The sequence below is a fragment of the Anthonomus grandis genome, chromosome 4, assembly GCF_022605725.1.
Source record: "Anthonomus grandis grandis chromosome 4, icAntGran1.3, whole genome shotgun sequence".
In the NCBI taxonomy this organism is placed as follows: domain Eukaryota; kingdom Metazoa; phylum Arthropoda; class Insecta; order Coleoptera; family Curculionidae; genus Anthonomus; species Anthonomus grandis.
Window position 1 is genome coordinate 21,451,107 of NC_065549.1, and position 17,657 is coordinate 21,468,763.

The 17,657-nt window shown below is 32.3% G+C and overlaps 1 protein-coding gene across 1 annotated transcript; it reads left to right on the top strand.

Annotated features, from left to right (window-relative positions):
• The first annotated feature begins 2,708 nt into the window (after positions 1 to 2,708).
• LOC126735571 (putative inorganic phosphate cotransporter) lies at positions 2,709 to 15,047 on the top strand. Its single transcript, XM_050439601.1, has 8 exons — positions 2,709 to 3,061; positions 6,422 to 6,569; positions 6,633 to 6,800; positions 13,838 to 14,052; positions 14,113 to 14,262; positions 14,318 to 14,450; positions 14,532 to 14,776; positions 14,828 to 15,047. The coding sequence occupies exons 1-8, from the start codon at positions 2,819 to 2,821 to the stop codon at positions 14,969 to 14,971; spliced, it is 1,446 nt and encodes a 481-aa protein (XP_050295558.1). The 5' UTR covers positions 2,709 to 2,818; the 3' UTR covers positions 14,972 to 15,047.
• The last annotated feature ends 2,610 nt before the right edge of the window (positions 15,048 to 17,657 follow it).

A 17,657-nucleotide genomic window follows, 5' to 3' on the forward strand; every position in this document is an offset into this window, starting at 1 on the left:
ATCAGATGTTGGCGACCATATTGGATTCGTTCAGCCTTGTGGTGACATTTAGTGAAAAAACGGCGAGAAAATGGACTTTTTTAGAAAATTTTAGTTTTTTGATACTGCTACTATTGGTAGAAAATATTTTTGTACGTGTTAAACAAAAAAATTTGGAATCATATGTATGAGGTTTTATATTTCCATAATGTAAAGCAACAGCGCAAATAAATAAAAAAAAACGAAAATTTAAATATCTTAAATATGCTAGAAAAATTATAATTACCTACAAATTATTACAGTATTTATAGACGTCCAGGTGGCGTCACTAAAACATCATTAAATAAAATATGATTTCTGAGTGGAACATTCATGGGAAATGTTAATTTTTTCTCGCCCTGTATAGTTCGCAAAATTTTGTTTATATGGCATTTGAAAGAGAAATAATGAACCTTTTTTCTCATAAGAATTTTTTCCCGAAATATATACCGTTAAGCAAGATATTTCGAAAAAAATGAAAATACCTGAATCTATTAAAAAATTTTATAAAAAAAAAAAACTCCTAATATGCATTTGTCCTATAAAACTAAGCATTTTCGCCAAAGCACTTTTGTTATTCAAATCATAGCTTAGTTTCTAAAGCAGTTTGATTTTTAAAAAAATTTTATTCGCTTATGATTATTCATCCTGTATACCGATCTGGCCTAAAAAGTATAGGGCTAGAGCTGGTAAGCTAAAAAAAAATCATAACCTTTTTTTTGATCTTTTCTGACTTTGAGGCAGTACCGCTACCTTCGGTGGTGTCAGAAAAAATGTTTACTGAAAGTGTTTACTAAAAATGAGGCAAGCAATTCTATAAACATTGTCTAATTTTTGACGAATTGTGTCCCAATCCACTTTGTGACTCTAGATAATAGAGCCGTACGTTAGCATAGGTCTTACCTATGTAGTACGATAGGATACCGGTGTAGATCCACATAACCACCTTGAAAGAGAAGTTCCAGGTCTTGTCTATTGTGCGCCTATACTGTTCGTAAGAGATATTTGCTTTCTGTAATCTCTTTATAATGTGTGTTGATTTGCTATTGAGTGCCATACAGAGGTACTTTACTTCCGATCCATAACTTGACTAATAGTTTGGGTGCCAGAAGGAACGTTATTTTTCTTTTTTAGTAAGTAGCACCATCTCAGTCTTTTTGGCGTTAATGCATACCATTTCTTAATATTCCGCACACCATTTCTATATAATTTGAGGCGACTCCTACATTCCATTTGAAAGTGATTGCTTACAATGTGGTGGTCATTACTCAAGCAGATGGAGACACTATCCAAAACCATGTTCCACAATAAAGGATCTCATCCCACATCCCATGCTGACAGCCCCTGGTAACAATTACCCTAATTTTAACGTCCTGCATACTGATAATTCTCTTGGAAAGCATGTTAAAAATCCACTCGATCAACGTATCTGGGGTGTTTCTAGGTTTTAGCGGCTGGCTTATTTTATAGAAGGTTGTTTCGTCAAACGTACCCGTTAACCGATCACCCCGACAAACGATGTCAATAAATACACCCAGGGTAGATTCTTTCTCGTCCATCGATCTTTCCACACAGCCAGTTCACAATTTAGTTTCATATAAAAGGCGTGCCCAGTGTTATATCTATTACAGTTTGACTACGAGAGTTAACAAAGGTGTGTAAAGTTCCAATATTATAAATAAATAGATCTTTACCTGTGATAAATTCATAAAGCAACTTACCTCTGGAATTGTTGTCGTGGCTGTCCCGGTTGACTTAATGTGAGTTGGACTCATATCCTATTACCACCTCCATGCCTTGCGACTGTCAGTATTCTACTACCAGGTCCACCAGTTTTTTTACTGGGTGGTAGGATCTCATCATCCACTGGTAGGTAGACAGATGCCAGGACAATAATTTACTTTTACTCAATACCTTCAAGGGTCAGTTTAGCTACTGTAAGGTCCGACGTATAAAGCTGCAATAAAGATTGAGCTGGGTTGGGTTGGGTTGGGCTAGGTAGATAGATAGCCGTCGTAGCCCTGTATAAACCACGGCGAGAAGGTGGCTGACTTTATTAAGCTGCTGAAGGTGGATTCTCTGGTCTGACTATTGTAAGGTATGCTTAACGGCATCCTTGTAGCACTCTTTAAATGTTTCCCGAAGGGTTTTGCTGAGCTCAAAGGAATAATCCACTTTAAAAAAAAGTAAAGGGAAAAATTGGAAATTATAATAAATACTTCCATTAAATTCCAACTAGAAAAAGAAGTAAAAAAACATAAAGGATTTAAGATTAATCAAGTTAAAAGAAATCTTATTGGGGAAATAAAACTGCATATCTGAATTAACTTTGGTACTTATTTTATAGTAATACTAGTAATATGCCTTTTTTTTAATATGCATGGTTATTCCAAGTTTTCTCTAACAACCTGCTAATTATTAATTATTAATCTTTAGTAAGGTCTGATCATTTCGACATATTACACAACGTTACAAATTAACTTAAAGACGTCAGCAAAAAGGTTTGCTTAATACATATCTAATGAATGTTATCTCTAAGCGCATGTTGAGGTGCAATTATTTCAACACTGAAGGAAATCAAAATAAAATTTACTTATTTGCTTTGATAAATATCTATTCGCCACATATTTTAATCCAACATAGGTCTTTGAAAAATTTAACAATTCAATCTTAAAGATAACAATTATACCAATTATAAACTGTACAAAAATCTAAATATATAGAAGCCTATGGTGTAACTGTAACCGTCACTAATGATTATCAAAAATTATTGTCTTTTGAAATAAATCTCACGACTAAAATGCCTCATCGTCAATCTGAATATACTTACGCCGTGGTAAATCAGAACGAACAAAATGGTGCGACTGAACAAGTTTCTTATGAAAAAGATGAAACTGCTTCACTTCCCCTTTTTGGAGTACGTCACTGGCAAATCTTAATACTGTTTGCTCTTAATTTTGTAGCATTTAGTTTTCGATCATGTCTTTCAGTTGCTATAGTTCCAATGACGAATCCTTCTGTGAACGTAAATCCTGATGTACCAGTGAGTATTTACTTATGTAAAAATATGATTGTACATTTATTATAGTTAATTATATTATTATCCTATCATAAAATATAGTCCCGAGATTTATATTAAATACTTACAACGGGCTCTACAGAATGTTTTTAAAGTTGAGCTATAAATATAAATGTTGCATAATAAATATTAATAATTTAAAACCAATTTACCACTTTTTGAGCTTAAGTTAGAGTTCTTTAGAGTAAAGTATAGAAAATAATAGGACAAGAATAATACTATCCTTATTATTAACAGGTACAATCACTACAACCTGAAGATCATCCTAGAAGAATTGTCAAGCGTATTAAATGTTTGCAGCATTATTAGTGTCAAAAAAAGTGTCGCAAGTGTTCTCTTAATATAAAACCTTATTTTAGGTGATATTTTGTAAATAAACTTCTTTTTACGAGTTTAACAAGCTGTTGAAATAAATGGCACAACTTTAAAAATGCCCTATATATACTCATACCAATAATATTAATACCTTATCAAGTTGGGTGATTCAAGTATTTAATCTGAGACAGCATTCAAACAAATTAAATGGATTTTTTGTTGAAATTGTAACGATATTAGCAACGCCGGAAATACCAGCTGTTTTTCTTCCTAGTGATTCTTTCGGACAGTGGTCTGCCGACTACGTAAGGAGCCGCGTCGCCGCTGGGAGGCCAGTTGACAGTTCAATAGTAGTAGAAAAATATGCTGGAGATAAATATTTCTAGTAGTCTTACGTGATCGTGTTTAGTAGTGTATGAGTGTAAATAAATCAGTTGACTATTTTTGTGCATCGAGTGTTTTAATTCACACCTAATAAACGATAAGAACGCTACATTGATGCATAAGTGTGAGGTTTGAATTTGACGTCAGTCAATTGGACATTAGTGAAAATAAATAAAAGTGAACTGAAATAAATCGGACTAAAGTGTGTGAAAATGCCAAAGCAGACAGAAAAAAAATTTTGCCACACTTACCAATTTAATAACTGAGATTGGAAAAAAGGGTTTTGAATAAGACAGAATTAAAAAAATTCTACAAAAATCTTTTTTACTGAAAAAGACGATCCTTTCATTAATGAAGGGCAGACTCCAGGAAGTTCAAAGCAAAATTCCAACATTGAACATCAATACTAGAGTGGTATTTTTTCAGCAGTGGACCACAAGAATGAAGTTTGTGCCAATGTCAAACAAGAAGTATACGACCACCTAGTGAGGTATTTGAATATGTGTTATGGCCAGTCAAACCTGAAACATGTTTAGCACACGGAGTTGAAAAATCAGTGCCACAACTTAGGGTCTAAATTCTCTCCAAGAATTTGAAACTGACATTGCACGTTTGGTTTGACTGGCATATCCAGATGTCCCGGATTATATCATGGAACGTTTGGTAGTTCATGCATTCCTGGTTGGGTGTTGAAATGCAGCAAGCCTTACTACTTACTCACATAAGCTAGTGGATGCACTAACACAGGCTCTTGAATTTGAAGCTGTCAAGAACATGAACAAGGACCAGGCTCGTATTTGGCAAATGATTCCTGGAGAGGACGAATTCGAGGAATCAGTTAAGCAGATCATTAAATAGTTTTAGAAAAGTTACAAATCAGGCCATATAAGAAGACAATATCCAGAAGAAGTTAGTTCCACACTCGCCAATCCAAAAAACTAAAGAAGGTCGATGCCAAGAGATGATCGTCGAGTCGATCTGTGTTTAGCAAGCCTCAGTAAATACCGCCCAAATCTTCTCGCTGCATCATTATACCAACAGTGTTTTTATGAATGCGTGTGTGTGAATGGAACCTTTTGCACTGTGCTGCTGGATACAGGCGTCAAACGATAATCATAAGATCCGACATAGTAGGATTTCCGGTTAAGGTTTCGCAATCAAAATAGCTTCTACGAGCAGCGATGGAAGATCGAGCAAAATTTCATTGTGAAACATGAGTCACGTTTACCATAGGAAAAGCCACATTTCAACATCCTGTTATAGTGGCTGACATTGAAGATAAGGTAATCAGGACGGACATAATGGACACCAGGGGCTTCAAGTTAAGCTTTAAGCAGAGAGTTCTGAAGATACATGATGAAGAAGTTGTTGATTGAATGTTCGAGTCCTACTTTCGGAAAAAACTTTAATACCAGAACGAACCGAGCTCATTTTGGAGGGTTGCGTTGATAGCACGACCATGGGTAGTAAAATATTTTTTTTCGAACTTCCAATGCATGACAAAGCTATTGGCCGAGGGATAGTAGTCGAAAACTCTTGTACGCGCTAGAAGGAGTATTCCTTTGAGGGTAATAAAAGTCAATCATTATCCTGTGTTATTAAAGAAGAGCACGGAATAAGGACACTTATACAGTTTCAGCAGCACTTCGACGAGTTGCAGTCGTGGAAATCAATCGGGAAGCCGTTCCGAAAGAATTAGAAGAGCTGATATCGTCTCATTAGACACCTGGCTAACGCCAGACCAAAGAAAGAGGTTGAGGGATGTGATCCATAGATATTGAGATTTTTGATACTGGGAAAAAAGGAGGCCAATATAGTCCAGTACGAAATTAACACAAAAAGGTTGCGAGGTTCTTGATTAAAATTAAGCTTCAAGGAAATGTCATCTGTTTTGAAAAGCTAAATAGTATCTAGGCAACATCGTTTACAGTTCAAATTGATTTAAAAACGACCCTACCTATAAAAACCCTACAATATAGAGATTAATCAGTGCATTTAATGTACCAGTCATTTTATATTTTCTTAAAGATTTTTTTTTAATTTGAAAGAAAGATAAGCTACCGGCTTTTTTTGAAAATATTGTATCAAATAATTTTTTATAAACAAAATTAAGTTCTTCTAAAAATAACCTTGAAAGTGTTAAGCAAAATTAAAACTAAATTTTATTATTTTCATTCTACCAGTCTCAATTGTATGAGAAGTGTGTTTTATATTAAATAAGCATTTAACAATATTTAGTACTCTGTAATTTTGATATTTAGGTAGATACATTTTGGTAGAAAATTCACTTTATAGCTTATTGTAAGATATTAGGATCGTATTATTATTTATTTTAAATATCTTCAACGATTTTAGGGAAAAAGGGAAAAATGAAACCTGTATAGATAAAGTGCATTTGAGTTATGAGGTAGACATCTTAAGTTTCTCAAATCTGCTGTAGCTGAGCATTATATTCTATAGATATTTTGATGTTATTAAGAAATAATTTTCACTATTTTCGCTAATTAGTTTTTTTATTTTATATAAACAAATAAATAGTTAACAAGTATAAGTTAATTATTGAGCTAAAAAGAGTTCTATTTTTGATTCGAATAATTAAATGATACTAATATTTATTTATTGTAGACCTATCCTAATTGGACTCATAAAAATGTAATTCATTCAGCGTTTTTGTGGGGATACATTTTACCACAAGTTCTGGCCGCCCATATGGCAAAAAAGTACGGACCTAAATGGTTTTTAGTTGGCGCCATGGCTATCCAAAGCTTTTTAGGTAAATTAAAATTATAAATATTTGATTTTAGCTTTTATTATTTACAAAATATGATATTTAAAGGTGTAACAACTCCATTTGTTGCTTCTCATTTTGGAGAAGTCGGAATAATGATCAGTAGAGCTCTACAAGGATTTTGCCAAGGTTTCATATTTCCTTCTTTATCGCATTTGTTAAGCCGATGGATCCCAATTCAAGCAAGGACACGATGGAGTTCTGTAGTTTTTTCTGGTAAGGTTACCAAATTCCTACTAGTTTGGTCTAAGACAAATCAAAAAATATTTAAATAAACAATTCTATAGCAGTATCCTAAAAAAATCTCTTATTCAGTAGTTTTTTTTATTTTATTGTAATATTGATACCCAATATTTCAATTGAACTTATAGACTTACGTATATTTATAAGCCTCTAATTATTACGTCCCAGAATGCTCCCAGTTTGCCCGAGTGTGTTAAATCTTTAAAATCTTTAAAGTCTTTTATAGGATTTGAATTCTCCCAGATAATAGTTTAAAAAATATTTAAAAGTCACTTAGTATCTCATATCCTTAGAATTTCACAAATAATTAATAAACAATTTCTGAATTAGTCATTTGAAATAAAAGTAGTTTTAAAATACATGGACTGTAATTTAAAAAATATATATTTAGCCTGAATATTTTACTAACAAAGGATATACAGGGTGTCAATTTGGAAACTTCTCACCCCTATTATCTGAAACGGGTTGGTTTTTATAAAATCGTTAGGACACGGCAATTTTATTATCGAGGGAGAACAATTTATATGTAGAAATCGCTTTGCCTCTTTCAACACCCTACCACTGAGAATCGCCCTCTCGAAAATCTTAAATAGCAGTGGGGATTAAGTGATCATCACCTCATTTGCAAAAACTTTTTATTCTTTACATTTTGACACCTTATAGGGTTATTTAAACATTGGAAATGACTTGCTATTAGACATTATTCCTGTGTTTTAATTACGTTAAAGCTCAGAATATTTATCCTATGTATTTTTAGGTTAATATTATTTTTATCTAACTTTTGCATAATCGTTATAATTATGACTAAATAAGTTATTTTAATATATAATTAATTTTATTCATACGGTTAGTTTATGAGGTGTTCAAAGTATTCTAAATTGTTCTTCAGACAAAAATAAGGGTATATATGTTCTCAAATTCTTCCCGAATATTTTGAAATACCACTTCTGGAGAGCCCTACATGAGCCCAACACTAACCCTGTAATTCTTCTTTTTAAATTGTTGATATTATCAGGCTGAGTTTTGTAAGCAACCGTTTTTATATGTCCCCATAAAAAAATCTAATATGACGTATAGATATATACATAATATAATCTAAAATGAAGTGTCCTAGCGATTGTATAAAAACCTAACCCGATAATAGGGGTGGAAAGTTTTCAAACTGACTAAGTTTTTTAAAAAAAGAGTTGACCTTTGCCGTAATATATAATATAAATACAGTAAAGCCTCGATAGTCCGGACTAATAAAAACGACGGTGATCCGGATTAACGAAAAATTCGGATTACTGAAACATGATGTCTTTTTTACATACATATATGTTTTTTATTAGGGAATATTATATGTATATAACCAAAAAGTTGCCTACAAATATGTGATAGACGAGAAAAACATACAAATTAAAAGGATAAACTAAATTACATGTTTGCTATGTAGTAGGTACATAATAAAGCTAATTAAAAAGTCTGTAATTTTTGCTTGCTTTACTTTTTCTTGGTTTTTCATAAAAGCTATTTCTTTAAGTCTTTGAAGAACAAGAATATCATGCAATGGCACTCGATTTTCTTCAGCCCACTTTAAGCATAAATTGAAGCCCTTCACTGCTTCACATTTTTGACTCCTTTCTCTCTCCCTTGATTTTCGTCATCATCTTCACATTCTTCGCTGCTGCTATAATGCATTTCGTTGCTTTGTATCACATCTAATACCAAGTTGTCATCATTTTCAATCCAGTTATTCACTTCATTAGGATTTATCTCGTTTTCACTTAGTGTTTGGAGCATAGCTGAAACATGCGTTAAAGCTCGTAGCTTTTCCTGTAAATGCTTTAGCGAAATCAGATCATCGGCTTCGTATTCTAAATCATTACCAAAAACCGTTCCTTTTGGAATTACTTTTTCCCTTTTGTAAAACCTCTACAGTAAGTTTTGACCATGCATTGCTCAGTAAGTATGTTGCAGTTTTGAGATTTAAGGTCTTTAATACCTAGAAAACATTTTCTTCATTTTGTGATAAAATGTGCGCCAAAAGGCTCTTACGGTAAAACAATTTAGTCAACCTTATGGCATTTTGATCATTGTCATTGTCATTGTCAATGATTAAAAGAGCACGTTCAGTTAGATTTTAGCTTCTTAAATACTTTTTTACTTGCCTAATAAACGAATTATGAAACCACTCTTTAAATATTGCAGATGTCATCCAAGCATTGCAGGAATTTTTGTACTCTACGGGTATGGGTACATTTTTAAATGCTCTGGGATTTTTTGCTTTTCCAATGACGAGAATTCTCAATTTGTGAGAACCATCTCCATTTACACATGCCAGGAAAGTAACCCGCTCCTTACTTATTTTTCGTCCCGGTGCTGTCTTTTCTTGAGAACGAACAATTGTTTTTTCCGGTAACATTTTCCAGTACAACGCTGCTTCATCAGCATTGTAAACCTACGTAGGAATTAAATTCAGGTCTATCATTTTCTGTGCCAACATATTTTTAAAAGGCTCAACAGCAGTTTCGTCATTGGATAATTTCTCACCACAAATTTTTAAAGCTCTCAAATCATGTCTTTTTTTGAAATTTGCGATCCAACCTCGACTGACTGCAAAATTCTCATTTCCATAAACATCGTTGTAGATTTGCTTTGCTTTGGCTGCTGAAATTTCATATGATATGGGAATGTGTCTGGAACGTTGCCTGCAAAACCATTCAAACAATCGCTTTTCCATTCTGGGATATTTAGGTTTTCTTAGTGTTTTCCTAGCTTGTGGTACGCTGTCACAACCGCTAATAAAACTAAAAATCAAATACAAAACATTAGTAAAAATAAAACGTCTTTATAAACCTTGGTACATACCTTTAAATGCTCAATTTGTTCTTTTTAATATCCGAAATTGTGGATGTGCCTACATCGTATTCACTAGCTAAGGCTTTTCTACCCACGCCACGTTCTAATCTGTTCAGTATATTAAGCCTTAGTTTTAAAGATAATGTTTTATGCTTTCGTCTTGGAGCCATATTCCCCAGAATTGGTATAGGAAGGCCAGGAAGCAATAAGTGTCATCTGTAATACCTATGTAACGTTAAAAACTAAACTTTCGCAAACTACCAATTAATTTAAACTTGTCAGAGCCTGCAAAACGGCTGAAAACAGCGCGATCCGGATTATCGCGTACAAGCGAATCCGGACTATAACGTACATAATAGCGGCAAAATTTGTGTTCGGACTACTGAAGCATCCGGAATAACGCATGTCCGGATTATCAAGGCTCTACTGTAATACAAATGGAATTCTGGTAGTGATTTGAAAGATTCATAAGTTTTATTTATGTCAAACAATTTATTGTTTACTTACAAATATTAGTATAACTCAGAAAGTTTAGAAAAAACGGCGATGCATTAGGCATATCATACATTAATCTAGTTCTTATGACAATAAAAGACTTATTACCTAAATGTACATTTAAACTGAATCAACCTAAAATAAGTAACCAATAATATAGTAGATAGCATTCTAATGAATCGAAACATAAGTGTATGCTCTAATACAAACCTAGAAGGAGTAATGTTAATTCTCGTACTTAACATGAGATTGCGTACTATAAAATACGTAAAATATAGAGTTTAGAGTAGTATAGATGCGACACCAATTCAGATACATATCGCGTTGGACTTTTTGTGCCTGAGTTGTGAGCAATTCATATATGGTCTTCCATGAGAGCATGATAAGCAATTAATATTCTGCAATATGAAAACTGATTTTAAATATAGCAACTGTTTCTGCTAATTAGCATTTCATTTTGTGTTTCTAAAGTATGTCTTTTTATTTTACAGCTTTGTCTACAAATTGTAACAATTTCTTGACAATAAAGCATTGATTAATTGATTGATTAATAATTATAATAAACAAGAATTTAGGTGGTTTTTTTACAGATCTAAAAAAGTTAAAAGGCTGCAATAAAAAAATTTTATATAGACTTTTCTCGTTCTTCAATCCAGCAAATTAACTTAGCTTGAATATCTAGGTTCAGTCTTAATATGTAGGTATTATCTATTTTATTGGCTATTACGTCACTACTTAAATAAATATTTTCAAAAATAGTATCTTGTATACCCTATTGTAGAAATGAAAAAGAGTAGATTTCTCAACAAAAAAAATATTTCTAGAAGATATATTTTTTAAAGCCTTATATACAATCTAATGATAACTATCGTTTTTAAAAACTTCGAAAATTATTAAATTTCAATAATTTTGAAATACAATAATTTCCTTAACATATAACAGTTTATTTTTATATCTCAAGAGGTTTAGGTTTTATGAATCGACTTCTGAATCCGGATCTTCTTTTCGGCATTCTACGAAAGATTAAGAATCAGTTAATTGTATAAAATTTTAATTTAAATGAACGTTACGGTAGTTTAGTCTACTAACATTTACAGGGTACAGAAAATTAAATCGAAAAACTTAAATTAAACATTTTTAATACAGTCAGTTGCTCTTTATAACCGCAATAACAGCCGTTTGGCAAAAATACAATGATTTTAATTCACCTGTAACTGAACAACCCGGTATATTTTTTTACATTCTGTATAGAAAATTGGCTACACTGGTGGCCTACTTAAAACATAAGACTACCAAAATAAAAAAACCGTAGTCAGACTGAAAATTTACATTCTGAATTTTTCAAATGTTCCTTTGTTAATGCATTAAAAACTACATTTTCTAATTTTTAAAAATTTTTAATTGAAAATTTAATAATTATTATTTTTCCAATACAATTAATAAAAAAGTTTTAGGTTTCAGTTATCGATTATCAATATTTCTAAAAGACATCTCATCATTCCTTTTTAGTTTCGCTTAAAAATTAGGACTTTAGCGTTTTTTTAGAGGTTTTGAATGTTTTTTTGTTATAATTTGCAGAATTTAAAATACCTAATAAAACAAATATAACAGTTAAATAAATCAAATAATTACTATATGTTTGATATCTTGTATATTATTTTGAATTATATTATGATGTCAATCTTTGACATAACGCAACCATTAATTTAATAGAATTTTCAAAATTTAATATTTATTTAAGTAGTTCCCAATAAAAAAGATAACTAATTATGAGTTCGTCATAATATACAGGGTGTTTCAAAACTATGGGATCAAACTTCTGACGGTTGTTCAGTGCAACAGAAGAATCTATTTGAGTATAGGAACCCATGTCCGGAAATGCGTCACTACGCCACTACGGCCCTAAGACGCGTTAAAATTTATAAAAAACATTAATTACCTAAATAGGATCTGCTGCATTTATTATGACCTTTTGTACATGATACCATTACAACAATTTTTTTAAATCAACGCTTATCAATGTCAATTCTCAATATCATGTTTAAAAATTTTATAGCTTACAATTTTTAAACATTTATTGCTAATGTAAAACTTTACCAATCAGGAATTGGCGGATATGCATTTGGCATACGGAGCAACAAACTGCAATGCACGAGCAGCATCGCGGTTGTATCATGAACGTTATCCCGAACGACAGCATCCTGAATACAAAAAGTTTATTGCGGTTTATCGGCGGCTCGCTGAGACAGGCATGTTCGAGACCAAGATGCATGATACTGGTGTTGCTCGAACCGTAAGAACGGCCGAATTTGAAGAAGAGGTGCTTCAGCGAGTTGCCGATGAACCATCAAATAGCACACGTGACGTCGCTAAGAAAATTAATACGAGTAACGCTTCTGTCTGGCGGGTACTACACGAGCAACAACTTCATCCTTACCACTTCCAGAAAGTTTAAGCTATCACTGCAGCCGATTATCATCCTAGAGTTCAATTTTGTCGATGGCTTCTGGATCACATCATTGCACAACCAAATTTTTTACAATATGTTTTGTGGACCGATGAAGCCTCTTTCATAAGAGACGGTATTTTTAAAAGTAGGAATAGCCATGTTTGGAACGAAGAAAATCCTTATGCAATTTTTCCAAGAAAACATCAGAATCGTTGGTCTGTCAACGTATGGGCAGGCGTTGTTGATGATTGTTTAATTCGGCCATATCTTCTACCGAAACGGTCAACAGGACTATATAGGACCTATTTATCTGCATTTCTTGGAGGAAGTTCTCCCAGAACTCCTTGAAAATGTTCCACTAAACGTTAGACAGCATATGTAGTTTCAGCATGATGGAGCGCCGGCTCACTTTGCTGTACAAGTACGCGAGTATTTGGCTCAGCGGTTTGGGCACCGTTGGATTGCCAGAGGTGGAGCAGTTTTTTGGCCTCCTAGGTCATCCGATTTAACGTCTCTCGATTTTTTCTTATGGGAACATGTAAAGTCTTTAGTCTACGAAACTCCAGTAGAATCAGAGCTAGACTTAATTGGACGAATAATAGCAGCATTTGAAATCATTCAAAACGAGGATCAAATATTTAGTGTAGTCCGCCGAAATCATGTGCGGCGTTTAAATCGGTGTATTAAGGTTGGAGGAAGACATTTTGAACAATTGTTATGATGGTATGATATACAAAAGTTAAAAATAAATGCATCAGATCCTATTTAGATCATTAATATGTTTTCTAAATTTAAACGCGTTTCCGGACATGGGTTCCTATACTCAAATGGATTCTACTGTTGCACTGAACAACCCCTAGAAGTTTGATCCCATAGTTCTAAAACACCCTGTATTTTTTAGAAATGTTTAATTTTGTCTTACAGGAGTATAAATATAAAATTGACTATTCCTGGATTCTAACTTAATAATAAGAGAAGCTAGCTGATTATAAGGGGCCACACTGCCGTAGGCAGTTGTTAGTCAGTTCACTGAAGTAAAGTTCGGAGCGATAATATTGGCGCGAAATTCAAATAAATAATAACAAATAAAAAAGAAAAACACTAGTAGTCATGAGTGATCGTGTATTTGTAATGAAATGTGTAAATCAATTAGTTGACTATTATCAATTGTTCTAATTCACATTCAGCAAACGGGAAAAACACTAAAATAGTAATATTTTTTCAGCTGGAAAAGCTGGCGCAGTATTCTCAATTATAGCAACAGGACTATTTGCCGCTAGCTGGAATGGTTGGCCTATGGCATTCTATTTTTATGGACTGCTCGGTGCAGTTTGGTGCATATTCATGATACTCTTTGGCTACAATGCTCCTAGTAATTATCCAAAAATCAGTCAAGCAGAGAAAAATTTTATTGAGCAGAACACAGGACTTACCCAGGAAGTAAAATTGCAGATTTGCAACTAAAAAAATATAATCTTTTTAAATATTTATATTCTGTAGCATGTCAAGACACCATGGAGAAAAATATTTAAATCTGTTCCGGTATGGGCCCTTTTAATTGTTCAAGCTGGTAATACTTATTGCTTCTGGACATTACTCACTCAAATCCCAACATACATGAACTATATTATGCATTTTAATATGAAACAGGTAAGATATATTTTCTATTGGATATAAGCATAATTTTATATTAATATTTTTGTAGAACGGCATATTGTCAAGTCTGCCCTATCTAGCATTTTGGCTATTGGGATTCGTCTTTGGACCAACATCAGATTTTTTAATAAACAGAAATATTATATCTCGAGGAGTGGCTAGAAAAATCTTTAATTCTATAGGTAAATTTATCATTTCTTATTGGCTATTATCGATAATTTCTGGTCATATCAATATTTTTGTATAAAAAAATCGCTATTAAGGTTTAGTGGTACCAGCAACAGCATTAATAATACTAGGCTACACCAAAGAAGGACATCAAATACAAGGAGTTATACTCCTAATTGTAGCAGTGGGTATCAACGCTGCATGTTATTCAGCTTTGATGGTTAATCATATTGACCTTTCTCCAAACCATGCTGGTATTCTTATGGGTGTATGCAATGGGCTCTCTCATATTGCTGCTCTCTTGGCTCCTTTAGTTGTACAGTTTCTAGTAGTTGATGTGGTAAGTATTATAAGAAAATATTTTTCACAATATTTATATCTTACTTTTCAGAGAAATCCAGATCAATGGAGACAGGTCTTTCTTATCGCTGCTACTATCAATGTATCTACGGCACTAATTTATGATATATTTGGATCTGGTGAGGTGCAGCCATGGAACACAGATGAAGATATTGAATTAAAACATAAAAAATAAAGACTAAAGTATTTAAACATAGTAAAACTAAATATGTATTTTAATGAAATATTAAATAAAAAATAGAGCAACGAGATTTATTTATGTTTAAATAGATAATATCTAATAAATAACCATAAATGCTTGATTATAAAATTATTAAGATAAGACATTAACAGTTTAATTATAAATTACGTTTCGTTACGAGGCTAAAACTGACAAAGTCGTCTTTTAATTATTATGCAAATTTCATTGAAACTCATTTCAAGCAAGAACATCACTTTTATTTATACTCTATGTGTTTATATTTTTATTTAGACTTGTATAAAGTATTAAAAATACTACAACGTTGTCAATTAAAAATGATCAAATACTTACTGAAAGTTACACAAAAGAGATATTTTGAGTAAATTCTGCAGGATTTGCTACAAGTTTGCTTTATTTATTTTTTTTATAAATGGTATTTTATAACATTCGAGTTAAAATCATCTTAATATTTGCATGCGGATACATTCTTCTTTGTAATTTTTTTTGCGTCCCCAATATCTTTCTGACGACTAGCACTTTCTCAAGTTCTAATAAGATTTTTGAAATGATAGCTTTTCTAATAAACGAAAATTGTTTCTAATAAACCCAAATAATAACAATTGATTATTTTAAACTTCAATAGTTAAATCATATGAGAGCTAAAGGACATGAAAGAAAATGTTTGACTTTCCACGAAAACGTATAAAACGCTAAGCTCCATGCTTTCAAATTAAATTTATATTTAAGACAAAAAAAATTAATAATAAATTCTCTCAAAATCTTTGTATTAATACGATTTCAAATCTCTCTTTCATATATTATGTGGCGATTTTTTAATTTAATTAAATTAATTTAAATACTTAATTAATCCACATAAAGAAGTCATAATTTTTTAAATAAATAAGATAGGGCACATAAAGAAGAAAATATTAGAAGTGGAATATATTGTCAAAAAATCTTTTTTGACAATGTGTGATTATATGTTTATTTTAACAAAGATATATAACATAAAACAAATATACAATTTATGTTTTGGAATTAATTTTTTTTATGTAAACGGCATATGTTTAAGGCTTGATGTTAAAATTCAATATGGTGCACCAAGTTTTTATTGTTATTTTTAAGAACATAAACTTTAGTAGATTGTGTTTATGGATGTCAAACAATATGATTGAAATTCATCTACAGCCACTTTCAGGACTCCCACATGTCCTTATCTTATAAGATATTTAAAGTTTTTCTATGAACATCATTTTAATATCTTCTTTTATATTTGTCTATAATAATCTTATAGACTTATTAAAAAGAAATACCTATTGCTTTAGCTCTTTAATAAGTAAATTCCCCATCTAAAAAAATATGAGTAAATAAAGGTAAACTTAATGCCAGCTACTCCTACTCTTTGTCCCATTAAGTCAAATGGTGGTAGTAATAATTTCACGTACTACGTAGTTGTCGATTTACTGCTGCACCTAATAAAAACTTCAAACATGTTGGGGAGCTGCATTTAGAGTGGAAGAGGCTAATTTTGTTTACTGCCACTGCTGGATCATAGATAAATTAACATGATTTGTCTTTCTTGTAGAAATAGATATCAGAAGAAAAATGGGGATCTATCGTTATTTAAAATCCAAAGGATTTTTTGCCTCCATTATATGTTTAGTACCCCAAATATCAAAATAGAACCATTGACATTTGTAGTATAATGATACAGGTTGATTCTAGTATCAAAGAAATACACTTAAAGAGCCAGGGGGAATAAAGATAAAAGTCCATGAAACATAAAATCAAAATATCGATAAAATTAAGTTTGAAACCATTCTATATTTAGCGTAAAAACTATTCAATGAATAAATATGTACTATTGGGTAGTTCAACGGCGTTACTACCCGAAAAAAAAATTGTAAGGCTCTAGAACAATAAAAAACAAAAAATTCTAGCAGAGATCGCAAAAAACTGAGAAAGAAAAATGAGGGTCCAGTGACTTTCATCGATATTTCCTCTTATTATCAAGAACTTATACGGTTTTTCAATAAAAGCTCAATTTTACAAAATAAATCTTTATTGTTTGGTGACAAAATGGAGACTACGAAATAAAATAGAAATTCTCAATTGTGTGGCAGGCTGCAAATGTACTCCTGTGCCAATTCTCCACAAAATCTTGCAAGCTTAGTTAGATCTTTGAACTTAGCACCTGATAAAGGGAGTAGACCTGAAATAAGACAAACTGGTAAAATCTCATCGGAAAATGCATACAAATTTATATCTTTGTAAGAAATTCCAGGTAATTCAAACTCCCCTCTATTGTTTGGCACCAATGGTTTTCCGACGATATCAGCTGACTGCCACTCCCCATTTAATGTTGTCCGGAAATACACAAGCCTTGGATTTTCCTTTGAAAATTTTATTTCCCTAATAACTCTAGTTGGAAAGGGACATTTTTTTTGTAAAATGTATTTAGAAGCACTTCCCATTGCCGGAAAAAGTGTTGTTGAACATTTTCAGTTTTAAAGGGCGATGTTTTATTCCGACTTGACTCGAAAGCCTCTATTCAGTCTTGCGGTATTTCTGCTCTATGCTTTTGATTCACTGCGGCGAAGTCCTTGTCGCACTCCATATATGAATGGCCTCGAATCGGAAATGTCATTTGAATAAAGTCCAAACGTTTCTGGAAATGTAT